Source organism: Mercenaria mercenaria, chromosome 2 (genome assembly GCF_021730395.1).
Source record: "Mercenaria mercenaria strain notata chromosome 2, MADL_Memer_1, whole genome shotgun sequence".
Classification (NCBI taxonomy): Eukaryota; Metazoa; Mollusca; class Bivalvia; order Venerida; family Veneridae; genus Mercenaria; species Mercenaria mercenaria.
This window is the reverse complement of record NC_069362.1, coordinates 14,869,836-14,893,369: the sequence shown is the minus strand read 5'-3', so window position 1 is coordinate 14,893,369 and position 23,534 is coordinate 14,869,836. Positions and strand designations below refer to the sequence as shown.

General features: G+C 34.3%; 1 protein-coding gene across 1 annotated transcript in view; it reads right to left on the bottom strand.

The window, feature by feature from the left end:
- Positions 1-1,283: 1,283 nt before the first annotated feature.
- Positions 1,284-23,534, bottom strand: part of LOC123563257 (substance-P receptor-like) — a 32,195-nt gene continuing 9,944 nt past the window's right edge. The window contains exons 4-7 of the mRNA XM_045355953.2: positions 7,470-7,570; positions 6,201-6,291; positions 5,080-5,219; positions 1,284-4,362 (exon numbers count right to left, since the gene is read on the bottom strand). Coding sequence (XP_045211888.1) covers positions 4,227-4,362; positions 5,080-5,219; positions 6,201-6,291; positions 7,470-7,570 — 468 coding nt within the window. The 3' untranslated portion in view covers positions 1,284-4,226. The remainder of the gene's footprint in view (positions 4,363-5,079; positions 5,220-6,200; positions 6,292-7,469; positions 7,571-23,534) is intronic.

Below are 23,534 nucleotides of genomic sequence, written 5' to 3'. Positions count from 1 at the left end.
TCGATCTGACAAATATCGTTGGGTTCAGTTATTTTTGTTACTTTTGATTTCTTTTGCTCGAGCTCGGGTTAACTTCCAAAATCCAAGTTTCCTTTGCCAATGTCATAAAATTATGCAATGGTCTCTTTATTTTTTGACAATGTACAGTTGCAATGAGTTATGACCATTGAATTAATTTTTCGACCTCTATTACAATAGTTAAGGTAATTCTTAATGTTTAAAAATACTATTCAACAAAGTAGAACTTTATGAAACCATACTTTCAGATCATCATTGTATCCGAAGGAAATTCTGCCAATGAAAAGATACGGTAGTGTGCTCGAGTTTTTGTTAGACCGACACAAAAATATTGGCCCTAATGTGCTTCTATTGGAAAAATCGCACTTTTGGTGACATTTTCGCGTATAAAAAAGTTCCACTTGGAAGATTTTTGTGAAACTTTTCATATTTGTAGACTTACCTCATGTCAGTCATATGGTTAAATAAAATGTGTAGGTCCTTATACTGCTTTTTTTACAATTCGCCGAATATCAATTACTTCTTATTTAATGTCATTATTTTGAATTACTTTATATCAAAACGTATTTATTGTCAAAGGAAACCTTAAGAAAGACAGTAGCGCTTACTTTTTAATACTATAAAATATTAATAGTTTGCCTTTATAGAAAAAAACAGTACCCGTCGCAACAACATCAATAATAATATAACAAGAACAATTCAGTGTACTGGTGCATTTTGGGTTTTATAACGAGACAATAATATATACACATATATAAATGAATATAACATAGTCTTTATATAATGATGAAAGAAGCATGTACTTTTTACACAACTTGAAATAAACTATTAATATTTTGGCACGGAATTCTTTTTTGAATGATAAAGCACTGTAAAATATTGAAGTAAAAAGGAGATAAGGGAAACAATTAGTTTTGTTTTAACTAGATACAATAACCAGAAGTGAAAAATAATTAAACAAATCAATGATATCGCTTTACAAAAGATAATCTATAATATTTGATATTAGTACAAGGTTAGCTTTTCATTATGCTAACGTTTAGCATAACCGGTAAAATACATATACTGGTATACCAGCTTTCATTTAGACAGTATTTTTGGTTTATAGATAGCAATAGCTTGTTCTCAGCTTTACATTTCATTTTCAGTTACTCGTACAAAAAGCAAGGTAAAAAAACCTCCATTGTTTTCGAAGGCTTTGATCTGTTTCCTCGTCTTTGAACAAAAATCTTGTAGATATACCAAGCCGGAATCATATTGTGATTGGTAATAAGCTGTTTGTTTAAGGTAAAGCACGCTTTTTATTTAACAGTATTTTAGGTATTTAACGGCAGGCAGTTTACCAAACAAGTGTTTCTGTACCAATACAAACCTGTTTCTCCACACGTAACGAATCAGAGGTGGGGAACGGAATACCATCAGACACACTGTCTTTTATATATCAAATCGTCACCAAAAAAAATTGACCCTGTCATTGATGTGTCAAAACATAAACATTTAGATATGTGTATTGGCCATGATGTGTTTGCTGCCATTGTAAGCTTAAACAGTGCATATGTTATCTGACAGTATGATTTAAGCTGAATATTTTATTTATATTATGTAATAAGTCAAAACATCTGAGCCCTAGGTTCCGTATCACTAAACGTTTTTAGGACGATGTTTGAACTTAGGGGTAAGGTATTTCACGAACATCATTCTGTGTCGTTTCGTGTTGCTCTTCGGCTTTTCGAGAAATCTGAACCAAACTAAATTAAGGTAGATCTGTCATATAATTGCTTTTATGAAATATAATGAAAACATACAAATGATAATATATGAAATAAACGTCTATATGAAATATTTTTTAGCAAATTTCATAACATTTTCATCTCTATTTTCAAGAATAATGTAATACCAAACATATGACCAAGTTTCATTGTGAAAATTCATGTTTTTAGAGAAATATAGGCATTTAATTGAAGCCACCTCCTACCAATTTACTGGGCTAAATTTAGGCCATATTGTCTCTTCACAATTTTGGTAAAGGTTTCACATGTTTGCATTATTTTTTACTTGGATTCTGAAATATCATTCATTCCGTCATAAAAAAAGGCCCAGATGGATGTAGTTTGTGCATTTTCTGACGTTCTGGAGACAAAAAAAAATTGCCTTTTTATCCCAAAAATCGCTGCAGAAATAGGCGCATCTATGTAAAATATAGTCAAAATTTTTCAATTTTTTTCAAATTTCATGATTATTTTGCATCGGAAGCACCATTTTATAACATATACAACATATTTGTGACTGTTCAGACTAATTGTAATGTGTTCCGAGAAAAGTCTTATTTCAGCTCTTATAAGTTAAAAAATTCTTAGCATAAAACTTTGTTTGAAACAGGCATGTTATGCAAACAGACAAATAAATATTTAGCTTTAAATCGTAATGATTATATTAACAGATGCAATGCAAAAAATATGATATTTTGGCAATACTGTAGCATGGAATAAATAAATATCATTTCAATAATCTAGAATTTTACTTGTAATAACCATTTTTTCAGGATTATATATACTGTCAACGTCTAGAAATTTTGAAATGGTACATGTATTCAAAGTGCTAATTTACTTTAATGCACGAAGTTCTTAACATTTAGCAATGCAAGACAGAGAATAATGTAAATAGTAGAATATGATCTATAGAGGTCCTATATAACGTAAGAGTAAGGTGAATATTGGAACTATATATATCCTATCAAATGTAAGGTGTATGAAGACAGTATTTATCATATAATTTATTTCCCTTGCTAAAACAGAGCTTTTGCATCTTCGCGTACGTGCGGTGGACTCGGAAAATGCGTGATAAAACAATTTCTACGTCAAATTTATCTTAGTTTTGCGCATTAAAATATTGAGAAACAGTCGTTGCAAGTCTCATATATACATTTCTAGTCAAGGGCTGTAAAAGCCAGCTAGTTAATAAAATATGTAACAAGATTCCTTGAAGCAAATAACGCAGCCAAAAAAAAATAACAACATACGCCGTCTGAGCGCGTCTTGACGAAATATGCAACTGTCCTTGCGAGTCCAAGGTTTACATGGAATTTCACTACATATTTAGTTAATCCTGAACTCATAAAATTCCTTATTTCAAGCTCGGATAAATCTTTTTCAAAGGATGAGGGACTTTAATTGTTATTTCCACGGAGGTATGAAAGTGCTCCAATGGTTATTAAGTTTATAGGTGCTCAATGGATATACTCTCAAAATACAAGTTTACTTTATGATATTATGATAATTAAAAATCACTACACAACAAGGCAAAGACATGGTATCATTAAAAAGCATGAATAGGCTCAATTAAACTGAGCCTGCAACCTGTGGAGTTTCTATTTTTTCCTATTTGTTATGGGTTGTAACAATTTAAGCCAAAGCAAATATTTGGAATTTATGCTCCATTTACAATTTAGTCAAAACCAATTAGGATATCATGTGGGAGCATACAAGGCAAACAATCTGACACGGCTTGACTGAGTCTGTCCATACATGAAGTGTAATTAAGCGCGCAAATAACCATTTTGCCAATTAGATGTGACTATAACGTAATTTCTATTGAAACTTAACATTATATAAGGACTCCATGAACCTAAACGGTTCAGAGATAATCACAACACTGAGTCCAATACCATGTAAGTTTATGATTAAAATCCAAGAATAATACACGTGAATAAATATCTAAAGGCAGAGAAACATAAACATAACCTATAGCATATCTCTATACGGTCTATATAATTTCAGACTAAGTATTTGGCTTCATCAGCCAAAGGTGAATTCACACTGTCTTTCTTATTCTCTTGTAATTGCACCGTCAAGTAAACACAGAGAGACAATAAAATCATAAAATATACTCTGTAACCATTATAACCTTTATGGCAATGCATGCATGTATTCCATTACAATCTACCTTTCCTAGGATTATGTTCATCCGTCAATAGAAAGTACGCATAACAAAAAAAAATTATACACTGATTCCGCGAGTCCTTGTTTTCAGTTCGAACTGTGATTTCCGCGATCTCAAATGCTCACGTCTTCTTCCCGCAATTAACAGACTGAGTCGAGTCAATGGGGATGTCTCCCTTACGTTTTTAAATATATCCGTCACAGACTTATACACATCTTTCTTAATACACATTACGTGATTTAATTCACAACGCAGTAGCAGGCGACATTTTAGCACGAAGTCTGATCAGTATCTTCGCAGCGACCATGACAATTCGCAGGTATAGCTGTATACTTTAATTTTCCTTTACCATTTCCATTCCGTATCTTACTGCCTGCTGAAACCTGTCGAAAACTTTGTCCTGCTCTGTAAATAATAAATTAGCAAAATAAATCAGTCCGGTAAACTTTATTTTTGAAGTAAAGAGTAAGGCGTTTAAACTAAAATAAAATAAAACGATTCTGTGTCTCTTCAACTACTATAATAGCGGGGTCCGAGCAGAATGGTTCAAATCACTGGCTTGCAAATACTTTTTCCCGACCAATGTGGTTCAAAAATCTCGTTTGGATGCAGCATTATTTATCATTTGAAGAAACTACCCAGCTTGCTTATCGTGGTTCTAGAAAGCTACCCACCCATCCCTGAAATAGTCTTCCTCTACCATCAAAACCTTGGAAAGGTCGCCATATGGCCTGAATTATATATACATGAGACCCTGAACACAACAAAAGCAACTGCACAAAGGATTTTTTTCATCCCATTCGCTTTTGTATATCAGGAATAATGCCGGAAAGACTGAGGCTAAATACGTATTTAATGTTATAAAACAAACCGTCTACAAGTGATTCCCATCTACATTTTAAAGGGATACAAAATACATTTTGTTTCCATGTACATATACATGTACGTATTGATTTAAGTTTAAATTGTACACACAACATTACTCACCATTTTTGTATAATTTGGCTGGTTTCTGTAGAAATAAGGTAACTGTTTCACTCAAAATTCCCTCATAGTTAATTAAAGTTACATTAGCTAATTAACTTAACCAACGTATTTATATGACTATACCATGAATACTACCTAAATGTGAGGGTTATCCTTTTTGTTTCATTAGGTTCATCCGAGTTCTCATTTCCTGCTAGCCAAGTATCAGAAGTTGTACATTTTCTCACGCAGTACAATTTTGACAACAAGAGACGATATTCTCTTTTGAATTTTTCCTGAAATCAAATAATTTTATATGTTTTGTTTAATATATTCACAGTTAAAATTGCCTTTTTATCATAAATCGTTTCAAATTTAAGTTCTAAGCAATTACATAATTATTTAATTTCTATAAATGAGCCGCGCCATGAGAAAACCAACATAGTGAGTTTGCGACCAGCATGGATCCATACCAGCTTGCGCATCCGCGCAGTCTGGTCAAGATCCATGTTGTTCGCTTTCAAAGACTATTGCAATTAGAAAAACCATTAGCGAAAGCATGGATCCTGACTAGACTGCGCCGATGCGCAGGCTGGTCTGGATCCATGCTGGTCACAAAGCACTATGTTGGTTTTCTCATGGCGCGGCTCAAATGTTTTTTAACGAAAAGTTGCTCTAACGGGAAACTCCTACGTAAATTTCTGAATCTAATTGTTACTGAGCTTGCTATTAATAATCGACACCACTCGTGGTTATTTTGAATAAGTCAATCGATATCAATAACATTCCATTATAAAGATTGCAAAAATTGTCTAAAATATTTTACTGATAATAAAATTAGCAAAGTGAGAGGATAATAAAAGCGTGAAGAAAGATTTTTTATTATAGGATCTATCTGTGACTGACGGATGGACAGACAGGTGAACGAATGAGCAGGTAAAGGGACACAATAAAATGATCTGCATGTTCGACATATTGCTTTCTATCCATGTCCCAGGTTTCATGGAAAATCTCTTGTACCTTTCAATTTAAGACAGAATTCACAATTATGACTGACAGAAGGACAGATAGATTTTGTACTTTTAAAGCAATCGCACAATCCCGCGTGGACTAAATATTACAGCGGATAAACCACCAGGTCCAACAAAAGAGGACTAACAATGAAGTGATATTAAGTGCCTTTCGTGCAATAACTGTACAAGTATCGACCTAGAAGAAATAGCTATGGAAGTGTTACATGTAAGCATTTGATAAGAACACGTGAACATTGAACTTACATTAAGTAGTCCGTATATAAATGGGTTGTAGCAGGAATTACTCATGGCCAGCCAGTTGAAACAAAACCAGATAACATTGATATATTTGTATCTGCAATTATAAAAGTGTACAATTCATTTAAATTAAATGTTTGCATGAATAACATGCCAAGTTTAACCATACCAGACTAGTAAAACTACTTGTGTAATTTTGTGTAAACCAACAACTCTTCGAAAATGAAAAACACGAGTTCGTTTTATTGTCGTAATAGCATGCCTGTAAAAAGACGATTCTTACATTTGTCTTCTATTATAAATGGTGTTTATGTCTATTTAAAATATATGTACAAATATCATCAAATATTAATAAATGGTTGGTAAGAAATAAGACAAGACACCAATGTTCAACCGTATGCAAAACCAACAACAATATGCTTTTGAACCCAGTAGGATTCTAGGATACATATCGTCATTAAAAGTCATAATGTATAGTTTACTTTTACATGATGTCAAACCACTACTATTGCTTTTATAGGACATCCGTTCTAATATACTTGATTTTGATTATTCGCTTACTGGCAGACTTGAGATCAAGAAAACATTACCATACGATAAAAAACTAAAACAGATAGCAACCATGGACGAGAAGACGACATTCTTTATTGATAAAAGTTGCATATTTTGTTCTAGTCGACTTGTCTCTATGTGAATCCAGTCTCAATACATGATGAAAAAATTTGTGTTATGTAACTGTTCACATGGGTGCAGTTAAATCCATTCAATTCCATGTAAGCATTGATTAATAGGGATATATTTATATAAAGTTTAAATGTAAATTTTGTTGGTTGACGAACTGCATTTAAATTCCATTTACATTTCAGCTATTACAATAGCTGTGTTACAATATAATTTGAAGAAGTATAGCGAACAAACAGCACTTGCATGTGCTCTAGCTAAATAAAAACACCTGAATGTGCTCTTTCGAAAAAAAAACACGTAAATATGGTAGTACATAAAACATCTAAATGTGCTCTAGCGAAACAAAACGCCTCTCCTGAATGTGCTCTAACGAAATTACACTCTAGCAAATTAAAACCTGTAACTTCTTAAATTTCAATCATTTTTGTCAGTTTTCACGTAAACAAAACCACTAATTTCTGGCCTGGATTATTTTGTAATATCTTATTTTCCTCCAACAAAGAGCTTCTAAAAGGCTTTGGAAAGGATAATTTACGTAGTACTTCGTAAACTATGACAGTTTTTGGACCATTTGACCATAACAGTTCTTACCCGTTTATATCCGGCTGAAATTCTGAAATAATTCCGTACAACTGGAACGGCATCCAGCAGAAAGCAAACAAGAGCACGACGATAATGAGCATCTTGACAACCTGTAAACAGACAAAACATGTGCAGATTGATTCTAATCATTTTACAGAACGAAAGAATCAATAATAAACAAGAGCTGTCTCCATAGGATGACACATGCCCCCGATGGCACTTTAAATCAATAGTTATGGCCGATGTTCGAGTTTAGGACCTTTGACCTACGGAGCTGGGTCTTGCGCGCGACACGTCGTCTTACTGTGTCACACATTTATGCGTAGTTATTTTAAAATCCATGCATGAATGACAAAGATATGGACCGGACACGCCCATCAATGCACTATCATGAAAAAAGACCTTTAACATCTAAGTGTGACCTTGACCTTTGAGCTACGGACCTGGGTCTTGCGCATGACACGTCGTCTTACTGTGGTACACATTCATGCCAAGTTAATTGAAAATCCATCCATCGATGACAAAGATATGGACCGGACACGCCCATCAATGCACTATCCCTTAATGTCTAAGTGTGACCTTGACCTTTGAGATACGGACCTGGGTCTTGCGCGCGACACGTCGTCTTACTGTGGTACACATTCATGCCAAGTTATTTGAAAATCCATCCATCGATGACAAAGATATGGACCGGACACGCCAATCAATGCAATAACCTTTATTGTCTAAGTGTGACCTTGACCTTTGAGCTACGGACCTGGGTCTTGCGCGCGACACGTCGTCTTACTGTGGTACACATTCATGCCAAGTTATTTGAAAATCCATCCATCGATGGCAAAGATATGGACCGGACACGAAAAATGCGGACAGACCGACAGACTGACAGACCGACAGACAGACGGTTCAAAAACTATATGCCTCCCTTCGGGGGCATAAAAACAAACTAAACGCACGTACAGTGCCACAAAGGTAAAACGTGACTTTCTGCCAAAAAAGGAGAAAAAAAAGTCAGTCACAAAACCAGTCACAGCTATTCGTGTTTATTACTTTGCTAAAAAATCACGAAGTAACAAGAAGTAGGTCGTGTCGTTTGTTAGTGTTTTCGAGTCCTGGTTTGAATATCAATGTCCTTTGAGCATGCATTTTTGGTTCAACTGAGAAAGCAATTTGCAGTATAATGAACGAACTGTCCGCTATCAAACTGAGATAGATAACCACAAGACTTTATTAGTTTTACGGGACTGGCCAAAATATTCGCTGTAATAAAATGTATTTATGAACTAGTCATGGCGTTTTATCATTTCGAAGTCTTTTTATAAGGCTACATAAAGCTGCGGTATCAATTTTGTTTGCTATTAAGCGATAGTCTATATTGAACTCTATATCTTTAAAACTTCGATCGTATTTCTCGTACAAGACTATTATTTTGTGAAATTAGATCTTTGCAAATAAACTTTCATATTCTTTAAAATATTATTCACATGATATATTTAGCAAATATAGTTCATTTATGTTCCCGGGAGAAATTATTTAATAGTCATACTTATCTTTTAAAGAAAGAACATACTATGTAATTATAAAAACGTTGTTTCGGCTTTATTATGACTCCTCACTTAATATAGTAGATATCTTTAGAATATTACGTATCATTAGTGGTTTAAACATGTAAAGTCAGATAATTTAACTAAGTTTTGATATAATTTATTTTGCCTCCCTAAATAATAAGGCACTTTGAAACGCTCTTCAAAACCACGTTATTTTTATATTCGACAAACTTTAAAGTAGCACCGTATAAAAACTATCACATCGGCTAAAGAGCCTGTTACCGACAGATACTAATTTGTAAAATGGAAGTACTAAAAACTTTAAAAAAAAAATCAATTTTTACCTAATGGACAATCTCAGGGAAGTTTTTATGGATTTTAAGATAATGATGAGACAGGTATGTTAGACATCTGAGTCCAATAGAAATGGTAACTTAAATAACAGAATGCCTTGCTAGAGAGTTTGTTTACAATACTCTTCAAATTGTCATTAGGAACTCTTACAGGCTCGTCAGTATTTAACAAAGACTGACAAGCTATACCCTCGAAACAGGTTTCTGAATGGTCGTAAACATACAAACTGAAAACAATGAGTGGCTTCAGCAAAACTGAACAGTTAATTGCTGGATAGTAATAATAACAGGTATAAAGCTATCTGTATGACACAGAATAAGTACTGGTTGTTTTCTTTACAAATAATCTTTGATACAATGACAATGGGGCTTCAATGTGCAGCAAGATTGTTGCCACAAAGTAAATTCAACTATTTAAATTCTAGAAAATAGCTTTCAATTGTGTGCTCAATTAAACATGTTTTGTAAGCATTTAATTTATCTCTGATAAAGACAGTTATAGACAAATCTAATTTACTGGCATGGTGGTTGCTTCCTGAAAGAATTGCTAACAACATCTGTAAGACGATCCTTCGCAATCATAAACTGGAACCAAACAAAATAACAACATACTCGGTTCGACATATTCTGTTTATGAGAAGTAATGGAAAGTACAACACCCTTAACATCACTTACGTCCCTTTGCTTTACTTTTGCGGAATTCTACCACACAAATATTTAACAGACTCCATAATCCCAAAATCTAATGGTATTTGTTTCCCCATTTGTATTTTCCTCAAAAAGATGCCACTAAGAAATAACTGCTACGATGAACGGATGGACACTTGTGTATAATAAGCTTAATTTTGTAATGAATCGTTTTGGTAGTAGTACTTAAAAACGAAATAAGAGACATTTAGGCTGACTTTAAGGTCTAATATATTTAGAAACATTGTTCATTAAAAGTATAAGAACAACATACTTAAAAAACTGCATTATTTGTGTGAATGTACTGCGAAGCATTACCTCGTGATTATTTTTTTCATATCTTTAACATTACATAAAAGAATATGACAGAAATACGATTGGTCAATACCACACAATATAACACTATGCACAAGTATCTTAAACGTGTTTTTATTTGTTTTTGTTATCTGTTTTGAAAAATTAATGTCAAGAGTAGTCAGAGCAGCAGTAGGTCATGTGAGTCTTCTTCTCCTTCCATTATAATGGTTGTCAGTTGACTGCTGAACAGTTATGGCTAAGTGTTGTATGTGCTGTAATGGGGTTAGAAAGGTGACAGGCTGCTTCCTTTCCTAAGCTACTCAGTCCACCCTGGGGTTCTCCTTAAAATAATCCTTCACAATATACATGGCATCGGTTTGCATGAAAAGAGGGTTAGTGGTGTTGCTAGGTAAAGTGGGACAAGCGTTGACTTAAATCAGCTGACGGTGATATTCATCAATGCTTGATTTTTTAGTGTCTCGCTTAATTTAATCTGTTTTACTTTTGTGCTGCTTTTCGAATATATATGAAATATATATGTACCTAAAGTCCGCCATCCTTATTAAGGTAGTTTTTTTTTCAAGTATAAAGCCAGCAAAGCAAAAACAGTTTTATATACTGCTATAAAAGATCTCAAACATGGTGCATAAAATAGAATCAGTTCTTGGTTTAATTTATATTACTGCCGAAGAATCATCTCCGACTATCGTAAAATTTGGTTATCTCAACTTGGTCTAAGTCACTCAGATGGGGTTACGACAAAAAGTACACTGAATTCCGTGCACATTAAATGCCAAAGGTTCCAAATCTATTTAATCAGGTATACCCTACACATCACTTGGAAGAAATTATTTATTTATTTGGGATTACGGCGCACCAACACAGCATAGGTTATATGGCGCCAAACAGGACTACAAATTTTGGTTCCACATTTACATCGAAATAAAAACATGAGGTATGGAATCAAAATTTGCATACCAGCTGGAATCACAGAGTTACTGCAAAACCAAGTGTTAAGACCCTATAGGTCGCCTCTTAGGATCATGCAAGGGTAAGGCAGTGGTTCCAATTCTTTTCATACACAGATCGTCCCAGAACCACATGGGGCATGTTGTAGAAATCCAAAATATATTCAGTAACCTGTATTGAATTATTTCTACATACTGATAAAACGTGTTCCACAGACACTAAATATACAAACAGCTGCCTTCTCTTGTTTTCTATTGATTTCCGTTTATCTCATTCATAAAGATAAAGACATGTTAATAAAATGGGATAAAGAATATGATTCCGATCAGTAGAGGAGTTGTATTTTCTTACAATCTATCGATAACTGCTATTAAGTCAACCATCACACGTCAGTAATAGACAACTACTGATGAGCTTGTATTTGTATTAATTCTTCAATCAATATGTACAATGAGAAAAAATACGTCATTGCCCTTTAAATTGCAACATAATTCCTGAAGCGTTCCTAATGACATGGTCTTAAGTAAAATGTAACAATGAATGATATCAAACACGGAATCATTTTGTCAGATATCACCCTCCAATATTCTTATCTACATACAGTATGGCAATTAGTCACACTGATGTGGTCTCATCGTGAGACATCTGTATTGGTGGCTTTTCTGAAACAATTCAGATAGACAGAAATGGTAATAAAGTTAGTTCATTGCCTCGTGCAGCGGTCCTCCATATTATTTAACTAAAAGATGAAATATATATATAAAAGAAAGTCTTTTGAATGATATAACGCAGCTAAATAAATAATAGTAAAGTCGGTTTGTTTGAGTCCGTTTATGAAACAATGCAATAAGCAATACCTTCCACGCCAGCAACTCTCACCTCACTATCGGCTTGAGTGGAAAATTTTGAATGGGTTTAAAGAATTAGAAATAACAGCAATACTGACTTTAATTTCAAAGCGATATTTTAATTCCGCTCCAGCGACACTTAGACTGCTGCTGTGATAATTAACATAATCAAAATTATACGTATAGGAGACTTTCATGTAATAACATTACTTAACCGATTTCCAATGAACTTAGGACAGTGAGGTAGTTGTTCTCAATCTTTTAATGCCAAAGCATTATATTATTTCAGACTGCATTTATTTATAAATGATATAAAATCAGTAGAAAAACCACCTTAACAACACTAATGATCTTTTCCTTATCTTCGCATCTTCGCACTGTTACCTAATTAATAATAGCTATTTATGTGATGTATGATACTATCTACACAGAAACACGAAATAATGAGCTGATTTTGACAAGCATCTCTAATGAAAATATATTTGCGCCATTTTTCTCCAATTATGTTTTCACTGCTAGAAGCATTATACCCAAGATAGCAGAAAATCAAGTGACAAGCTCATGAATTAATGTCTGCTTTTAGATAACTAGAAAAATGCATCCAGATATCACCAACTGCATGTAAGGCACCGTGTGAAAGCGAAAGAAATAATTTACAAGATCAAAGAACTTACATACCGATAAAAAAGTGTACTAGTATTTAATCTTCACCTTGTTTAGGTCGATTTTGCTGGAAACTGTACGTATACTTAACAGTACGTATACTGAACACTATATAGTGGGAAAAGTTGCCACGTCCGGGAATCTAACAAAGAGTGTTAACGTTGTAGTGTAGTAATAACCAATGTGCCACTGGCTCCATTCTGATGTTCTGACTTGAATAAATAGTAATTTGAGAGCGCTTGTGTGTAAAATGTTATAGCAATTCAACGTAACGATTTAGATATTGTGTACCTATTGAACAAGATCACGTGATATGGATGTTATCGAAATGCTTGCACAGCCAGCATTGACACACACCTATAAAGCTGGTCATTATCAAACATTAACTATTTGAACGAAGTAACAAGAGGGCCATGATGGCCCTATATCGCTCACCTGAGTAGAGTTGCTTGCGTAAACAAATTTCTTAGCTAAAGCTTTAAAACCAAGAAAATTAGGAGTGGGTGAGGGTAAAGATTATGCAACATTACTTTCAAATCTGTAAAAAAATATAACAGGCGGTCGAAATCATTTTGCTGTAGCTTAGAAAACAAACAAGAAAGTAGGTCAGTAGGTCGAATTGATGGTCACTGAAAGTCTGTTTAAAGATCGGCATGCAAAACTATACATGCCATAAAATTTCAAAACTGTATCTTAAAACACAAGAAAGTAAGTCAGTAGGTCACATTCATGGTCATTGAAAGTCAGTTTTAAGATCGGTGTGCAAAACTGTACAAGTCATCCAAATTTCAAGCCTGCTTCTTGAAAAACAAGGAAGTAGGTCAGTAGGTCAAGGTAACAGTCAAGTGACTCCTAATTAATTGGGGTCATAAGGTAATTGTAATTAAACAATCTAGGAAATATGATCAGATAATTTCTGAAGTATTTTTCCTATATAACTCATATAAAAATTATGTGACCCTCGGGGCGGGGCCTCTTTTCACCCCAGGGGCATAATTTGAACAGTCTTGTTAGAGAGCAACTAGGCAATGCTACATACTGAATATCAAAAGCCTAGGCCTCGAACTTTCAGTCAAGAAGATTTATAAAAGTTGTTTCCTATGTAAGTCTATGTAAAACTAGGGACCCCCAGGGCAGGGCATCTTTTTACCCCAGAGGTATAATTCGAACAGTCTTGGTAAAGGACCATTAGGCAATGCAACATACCAAAAATCAAAAGCCTAGGCCTTACAGTTTCAGACAAGAAGATTTTTTTTCCTATATAAGTCTATGTAAAACTTGGGACTCCCGCGGCGGGGCCTCTTTTCACCCCAGGGGCATAATTTGAACAATCTTGGTGGAGAACTACAAGGCAATGCTACATATCAGACATCAAAGACCTAGGTCTTGTGGTTTCAGACAAGAAGACTTTTTTTCCTATTTAAGTCTATGTAAAACTTGGGACCCCCGGCACGGGGCCTCTTTTCAACCCAGGGGAATAATTTGAACAATCTTTATAGAAGACCATTGGATGATGTTACATGCCAAATATTGAGGCTCTATGCCTTGTGGTTTAGGACAAGAAGTTTTTTAAAGTTTTCCTTATATAAGTCAATGTAAACTATATGACCCTCGGGGCTGGGCCTCTTTTCACCCCAGGGGCATAATTTGAACAATCTTGTTAGAGGGCAACTACGCAATGCTACATACTGAATATCAAAAGCCTAGGCCTTGAACTTTCAGTCAAGAAGATTTTTAAAAGTTGTTTCCTATGTAAGTCTATGTAAAACTAGGGACCTCAGGGCAGGGCCTCTTTTTACCCCAGAGGCATACTTCGAACAGTCTTGGTAAAGGACCACTATGCAATGCAACATACCAAAAATCAAAAGCCTAGGCCTTGCAGTTTCAGACAAGAAGATTTTTCTTCCTATATAAGTCTATGTAAAACTTGGGACCCCCGCGGCGGGGCCTCTTTTCACCCCAGGGGCATAATTTGAACAATCTTGGTAGAGAACTACAAGGCAATACTACATACCAGACATCAAAGACATAGGTCTTGTGGTTTCAGACAAGAAGAGTTTTATTTTATTCCTATTTAAGTCTATGTAATACTTGGGACCCCCGGGGCGGGGCCTCTTTTCACCCCAGAGGCATAATTTGAAGAATTTTGGTAGCGAATCAAAAGGCAATACTACATACCAAATATCAAAGGTCTAGGTCTTTGGTTTCAGACAAGAAGATTTTTTAATTTTTTTCCTATAGAACTCTATGTAAAACTTGGGACCCCCGGGACGGGGCCTCTTTTCATCCCAGGAGCATAATTTGAGCAATCTTTATAGAAGACCATTGGATGATGTTACATGCCAAATAATGAGGCTCTATGCCTTGTGGTTCTGGACAAGAAAATTTTCAAAGTTTTCCTTATATAAGTCAATGTAAACCATGTGACCCCGAGGGCGGGGCCATATTTGATCCTAGGAGAATAATTTGAGCAAGCTTGGTCGAGGACCACTAGGTGATGTTATAAAAACAAAGAAAAATATCAAACAGGGAGTGCCACGCACCAAAAGCGCAGTCTCCTCAAAACGAACCCCCCAGCACGCAAACGCGTGCACCACACACACACTCAAAGCTTACACATCAGGACAAAACGAACAACACACACACACACACACACACACACACAAAGCCAACACATAAGGACAAGACGAACAATAAGCATACACACACGCGCGCACACAAAGTCAACACACAAGGATAAAACGAACAAACAAAGGAACACAGTGGGGCACCGCCTTGGAACGGTCAGTGGCAAAAACACCACTGGGGAGCTTAAACCGGTTTATGGTGCGCACCCAACCTCACTCTTACCCCCACCATGTTCCAAAGACATGGGACAATGTAAATAAAAGTAATCCCCTCCAGGTGAATCTCTAACACACGTAATGGAAACAAAAAGGCATGGCATGTAAAACACAAAAATGCTCGTGTATAAATATATAAAAAGCAAACCTTAAGAACCAAAAACGTATGTACTCAATGCCTTTTCAGAAGACAGAGCAACAAGAGAAACACCCTTAAGGGCCCGACGAAACAGGCCAGAAGACAAATATCAAAACAGTTCAGTCCTGGTAGGATTTAAAAACTGCTCATCATAGAGTCCTCCCCCTCTTCCGTCAGACGCAATCACAGAGGGAAGCGTTGTGTCCAACTGTAAACGTGTTGAACACTAAACATGCGGTATGTCTCAAAACAGTTGGGTCGTAACCTCTTTTAATAAAACGTTTGATAATCTTTTCAAATACATTTGGAAAATTACCATGACCCAAGATCTTACGAAGTTTGTAAACCACATCCCCATAAGAAACGGGTTTAGAAATTCCTTCTCGCAGAAGTGTCTTTAAAATACTATTGAATTTTAAAACTAAATCAGAATTATGATAATTAAATTTAGTAAAATATTTACGCAATTTGTAATAACGATAGCCGTGCTGAAGAAGTTTACTTGTAATATATTGATTACGTTCATTGAAATGCTTCACATGACTACACGCTCTGGTAAACCGAATTAATTGAGAAATATATACCCCATAAGATGTAGCCTGAGGTACATCCCAATCCAAATGGGGAAAATTTACAATACTAAAATTAAAATCATCCCTCTTGTCATAAATTTTGGTATGTATAATATTGTCATAAATAGAGAGATGTAAATCTAAAAATGAAGCATCAGTATCCGAATTGTAGTTTTAATTAACTGAAGCTCCCTAGGATAAATAGTACCCACCAAATGACCAAAAAACGGATTATCCATATTAAGAATATCATCCAGATAGCGTGATGTATTATTAAATGCAGTTATAATATCTGCTTGCGTATCTGGAGAAAGGCTCAACATAAAGTCTCTTTCATAACAATATAAAAACAAATCTGCGACAAGGGGTGCACAATTTGTTCCCATGGGAATACCAACAACTTGTCTAAAAACTGCATTCCCAAACCTGATGTAAATGTTGTTCAATAAAAAGGAAAGGGCTTTACAAACTTCGTCACAGGTCCACATAGTATAATGTTTAATAATATTGCTAGTAAAAAAAGCTTTATCAAAATTGCAAGCGATAAATGTAGCATTCTCTCTGGCAAACGTCTTTTGAATTAGGGCAGTTAATTTGTCATTTATTAAGTTATGTGGTAAAGTGGTATACAAAGCAGAAAAATCGTATGTACTGACTGTAGATACCTTGAAATTATTAATTTTCAACTTATCCAGGATTTCGCCAGAATTTTTAATCGACCAAAATAAGTGTTTACCAGAGTTTTCGTATACTTAAAGGCAGTATCTTTCCACGTGGGCTTTCACAGCAGTTAGACATGATGTTAAATAGTTTTGAAATATTTGTAGTTGTACAAGCCAAATATTAAAGCCCTATGACCTGTGGTTATCGAAAAGAAGATTTTTAAAGATTTTCATTTCGGTTGCTATGGCAACCAGAGTTCTGTATGGAATTCAATTCTTTGAACAATTTTTAAAGAAGACCATCCAAGAAACATCCCTGTGAAGTTTCATCAAAACTGTCCTGGTGGTTTAGGAGGAGATGTTGTTTAAGGAAAGTGAGGACGGATGGACGGACGCGGGACGGGGCGCGATCACTATAGCTCACCCTGAGCCTTTGGTTCAGGTGAGATAACAAAGCACAAAGATGTGAGCAAATAAATAAATAAATGAAACAAAACTTAATATATGTACAATTCACATGTGAGTGAAATTAGTTCATACAAGACATTTTTATTTAAATTCACCCTTCACACAAGAATCTGGTCAAGTTCTAAAATATGTAAATACTTTTTAATGAAATTATTATTCAAATATGAAGAATGTTGTAAACGTTTTATAACTACATGTAGTATAACACTGTCTGATGTGTATGATATTTTCATTGTAAATAAAAGCAAATATCACTTTAAGTTTTGATTTTTACAATACATGACTAAGAAAGGCAAATCTATTCAAAGCATTTACCGCGCCTCTTATAACCACGTTTATATAACCTTCCACAGATATGCGCATTTCATAGTTTCTTTTTTATAAAATGCCAAGTTGCAATATGTTCGAGGAGTAACTGTGACGAAAACTTAAAACTATGTTAAAGAAGAAAAAACTTCACATGTATAAAATATCATACTTGCTGTTGGTATGATATAACAGTTACACATGACAGTTGCGAATATATGCGATAGGTATTTCTATGGTACCCGAGATCATATCAGTAAAGACCAATTAACTGTATGCAGATATATCATATTGAAAATCTTTCTATATTCCACTCTCTGTGGAAATTAAGGAACCTCTTAGAATACACACAACACGAAATTTAATTTAAATGCAGGTCTGAGATATTTTACCGCAATACTTGTACTCCACCTTCAATCAGATCGCATAATTTTAAAAGAAAAATCAAATTTATTTGACGAAAATTGACATCTACTGGAAAGTAAAACCTAATGAGGACATTACCGTAATAAATATTCGGTTTCCATAGAAATTTCATAGAGATTTGATTCTGACATAAACAACTTAAAATCCATACGTCGGAGATATCATTAATAAAATATATAAGACAAACCTTCGTGAGCGTACAACACAACAAAGCCAAAAAAGGACAGACGAAGAATGCCATCATTATCGATTTGAATTTTAAAATGACATGTTTGTTTAATAAGGCAAGGTAAGTATGTAAACTATATACACAGTTACTTGTTAAAAAACATATGAATTTCCAGATAATGCATAATTTAGTCTGAAGAATTATTGAATAAAATAGCTGAAATGACTTATGTTTCCGCCTATATCATACATACGTGTATACAATCATACCAACACAAAATTGTCAGTTATTGCTGATACAATAAAAACTGATTCAACCCATATCACCAAAACTCTGTTAAAGGATGTTTTAAACTTAAAAAAAAAACACATTGGAACTTGCTAAAAACACGTGACTCTTCTTGTTTTCTTCTTTAAATATCATCCTTAAACAAAGTTCTATACCAAAATCATAATAGAACTTCCTGTTCATTTAGGTAGAAATAAGGCTACCTTAACTTTACCTCTTCCTTCTTTATCTTTTGTGATCATCATTACGATGTAAATGTGCACATACTACGATTTTTGATTCTAAACTAATACTAATGAGGTAGTTTCTAACGGCTCAAAGTGAAAGGTTTATGTTCCATTATCTTATATCTTAATAAGATAAATAAAAGGCAACATTATATTTCCTAATTGGATCGGCAGTCTCGTCAAACCAAAACAAATGTATGATTAACAAAACCAAATAAAATTAAAACAATCTAGGTAAAGGTAAAGGTCTTGTTATTAAAGTGTCACCCCTATTGAAAGGGCCAGCCGATTTGGTTTATGAGACCCCCTTGTTATGCGTACCAATTACCTCCCAACTCCTACCGCTATGCCAGGCGCCAGGCGGATAGAAGTCGTTAACCATTCATTTAACTAGCTCGAGGTTCACGAAGCGGCCTTTTCGGAACGAGTCCCATGACAAACATCCCACGGACGAACGCTCCCCATGGGGCTCGAACCTTCGACCTTCCGATCCCGAGGCGGACGCCTTAACCACTGGGCCGCGATGACCGGTATATATATATATTAGATAATAGTGCACACTTACTGTATGATTTGTCGGTCAATAGCCAAAATTATTGCCCGAGGTCTGACCAAGGGCCAACAGTTCTGACTATTGAACCATTCATTTATGTTCCTTAATACATGACGTAAGACTTAACATTCAAACTTTATTTGTTTTTCTTCACTTTTTAACCAAGTAAATATGGATTGCATATTGAACGGTCATTAAAAATGATAAGCAAGAAAAATGAAGAAAAACGAAATATCTCAAGCAGGAAAGTTCATACTCCAAGAACGCAGCACTCTTCATAAGTGTACGTATGGATGAGTGCATAAACAGTAGTGTACGCTTATTGTATGACTTGCAGGTTAATAGGTAAAACTATTGTTCGAGGTACGAGGGACCGAGTGCAAATAGTTTTAACTATTGACTTGCAAGCTGTTAATTAGTGTTTTATTACATGTTATCAGAAATTTATTTTGGCAGTCTTATCTTTATTTTTTCTGACTTATTAGCCCATAAAAACATGTGTCATCATATAACACTAAATATGGACCGGCGAGATATATAAAATGACATGAAATAAAACATATACAGACAACGAGGTCAAAACGAACAAAAATGGAACACAATGAAGTGCCTCGGAATGATCAGTTGCAAAAACACTTTTAGAGGATTTGAACCTGTTTATGGTGTGCACCTAACCCCACACAATGTTCCAAAGTCTTAGAACATTGTAAATAATGAATTTCTTCTCCAGATGAGTCCCTAACGCACGCATTAGTAACAGAAGACACGATTTGTAAAACACATGATAGTTAATGCCAAAATTTGTGAATTTATATAAAAAGCAAGCTTGAAGAACCATACATGTATGTTCTCAATGTCTTTGCAGAAGACCAGGCACTATAGCCTGACGAAATAGGTCAGAAAACAGATGTCAAACAGGTGGACTTTAAGAACTGCCTAATGTATTTTTTACAACATCAACACACCATATAATTCCGTAACCGGAGCAAATAGCGTGTACCTCAGCGAGTACTTGAACTGGTTTCATTATCAGTTTGATAACTTTAGCGCATATTGCAAATAAGCTATCGCGTATGCTGGTGAAAATACGTAGTAAAAATAGTTTCGAAACAGATTATGAACAGCGCACATATATTTACACATTGCTATGCGTTTATTTCGTAACCATATTTTTTCATTAATATTTTGTGCTTTAGTGCAGTGCATTTAATTGAAGCTTACTGGCCAATGAAAATTCAACTGATATATTTATTTTTGAATAGGCAGATAGAACTCTCCTCGTGAAATGTGTCTAAAGTTTTATTACGTGATGGTTAAAAGAGAATTAAAGAGTGTGCAAATTTTCTTTCTAGTTAGAAAGTACATGAACATAGTAAACCATGAAAACTAGGATTTGCATAGTTTTTTTTTTCAGTCATATTTCATACAACAAGTTGTTGCTACAGACATTTGTAAATTTCAGAATTTCTTTTTGGTGGAAATACATTAAATTCAGATAAGTTCAATTGTTGAAAATGAACAATCATTACCTCTCAAACTAATTTTACGTGAAACATTTTAAATCAGATCTTCAGTTATTGTTTGTGCGATGCAACCTGGGTTACCAAACAAACAACCTCCGCATATTTATGACAAATATCCATATGGATTGTTCTTATAACTCTCTTTGCATATCATCTCTTCCTGTGTTACCATATACTTTGCAACATATTTGTATTACCCCCTGTCAAACAAAGTTGTATGAAGAAGGCAAATTTTCACAAAACAGTTTGACTATTGACGACAAATCATTCAGTAAGTGTATAACTCGAAGTTAAATGCTTTTTCCAGGAGCTGCTTTTTGTGCAATTATTTTTATCTATTCCATTTATCGCTGCTTGATTTCAATAACAACAATACCACTCCTGCAGTGGCGCAGAATATTGATCGAATATCCCTTGTTATTTTGTCAGCGCAAACTCTTTACTGGACAGGCAATTATCTAAAGCACATTTCCTTTTATTATACGAAAAGAATATTCCTTAATGCCAAGCCCGGTCGTCAACCTACTCTCGCCCAAAGAATTTTGTTTCTGTACTTTAACCATCTTATTATTAACAAGATAACTTTTTAAAAATGTGACATATGTTTACTTAAGTCTATAATAACGTATCGTGCCTGATTTCCAAAGGTAACGTGCCATACTTACCAAAATATCATTATGGTAATTATTCAAGGCGTATTTTTTTAAAAAAGGGAACATTCTATGAATGACTGTTTGCAATGGTGCTCTTTGTCAAGAAGCCTGCTTTGCATGTCAAGTAACCACCAGATATTGTAACACGCCATTTTAGCTCAATGAAATTACTAGTTCCATAATTTTGGTTCGTTAAATTGAGCATCATTTCATACTTCCTGCGTTTCAATCGGAAATATTATATCGTTTTTAAAGCAGATAGGAATTTATCAAAAAAACTATCATTTCATATTTTTATTTACATCTTTTGCAATATTATTATGTTTGCAGCTGATATTTTAACACATAAGTATATACATTTTTACCTAACTGATTTTAAATATGCTTTACATTTTTACATGGAGGATTTTAGATATGCTTTACATTATGCATGGTGTGCTTTACATTTTTACATCATGGATGTTTTTAGGTATGTTTTACATTTTTACATAAATATTTATGCTTTACAGTTGGCGTTTGCAAAATGACTTCTTCTCGGCGATCATTTTGTGTCGCTTCGTAGTAAAACCCAACTCAATCACTCACTCATACTTCCTGCATTTCAATATTAAGCAATTGAGAGTTCCTTGCAGCGCTTTTATCAAGTGTTTGAACTTTATAACTGTTTAAGCTTGTGTAAGTGTATTGTATTTAAATGTAAGAAACTGGGCCCATTCAATGTTATTCTGTTATAACCTTAAGTCGGCATTAGAGCGCGTGAGTGATTACGCATTTTATTATCTCTGAAGAACACTCCTTAAAACCGTGTCTTCTCCTTCTTCCAATAGTGTTGCATGTCTACGAATAGCAACAGCCAAATTGTGATGAATAACCGTTTTTAAAATGACATTAAAGAAAATTATATCAGTTAAGGGAATGCGATATGAAATAATCACGACTCAAAGGTAATACTCAATACTGAAAGGCATTACAGTGTTTTTACCAATCCTATGGGTGTACGTTACTTTATTGCTTTATTATCATACTTCTGTGGATTGTTTATTGCATTCCATTTACAACTTCTTTATTCAATATAACACATACATTCTGCTTTGCAAAGAACTGAATAAATCGCAGGTATTATTGAAGAACATGCAATTTCATCATTATGATTTGCAAAACGATTTAATATTAAAGTCAAACAAATGACAGACTATTTGCAATAAAACGAAATAGTATTCATGAACTTCACAGTGCATTTTGACTAAATAAATATATAAAACTGTGCATTCTTTCAATATAACTGAAGTTTCGCATTAAATTTTGCTGAACGTGTTAGAAAAAGTAAGCAAACGATGATTTGCCTAGTATTTAAAGGCAACAGATGTTTGGAAATACATATTTATATTTTATGTCTTATCATCCTATTTGAAGCTTGTACCTTGCACAAGCTTAAAATGTTAACATTAAAAATATAAGCGTTGTTGTTCCAAGCTTCAAACAAAGGCAAGGGTATCAATTTTATACTTATTTTACATAGATAAGCAAGTAATGAACATCTAATTAAATTCAGTTTCTACGAATTCCTTTAATTTTTTCCAAGTAGCAATATATGTCCAGTAGAAAGGCAATGATTTAATACCGCCTTAATTAGTCCCTACCTTTAATGTACTACAACACCTGTTCATCAATGTAACATTTTGCTACAAGAAACACTGTAACATCTTCACTACAAAAATATCGAATGAATTTTATTATTCGATTGTTTACTGTTTATTTCTTAATAAGTAATTAAGCTTATAAAACTCATACTAAAGTGCAGCAAATAATAACATACAAGTATAAGTTTATGGTATTTGTCTTTGATGTGAAAACAAATATTATTTTAATGTCTTATGCCGTTTT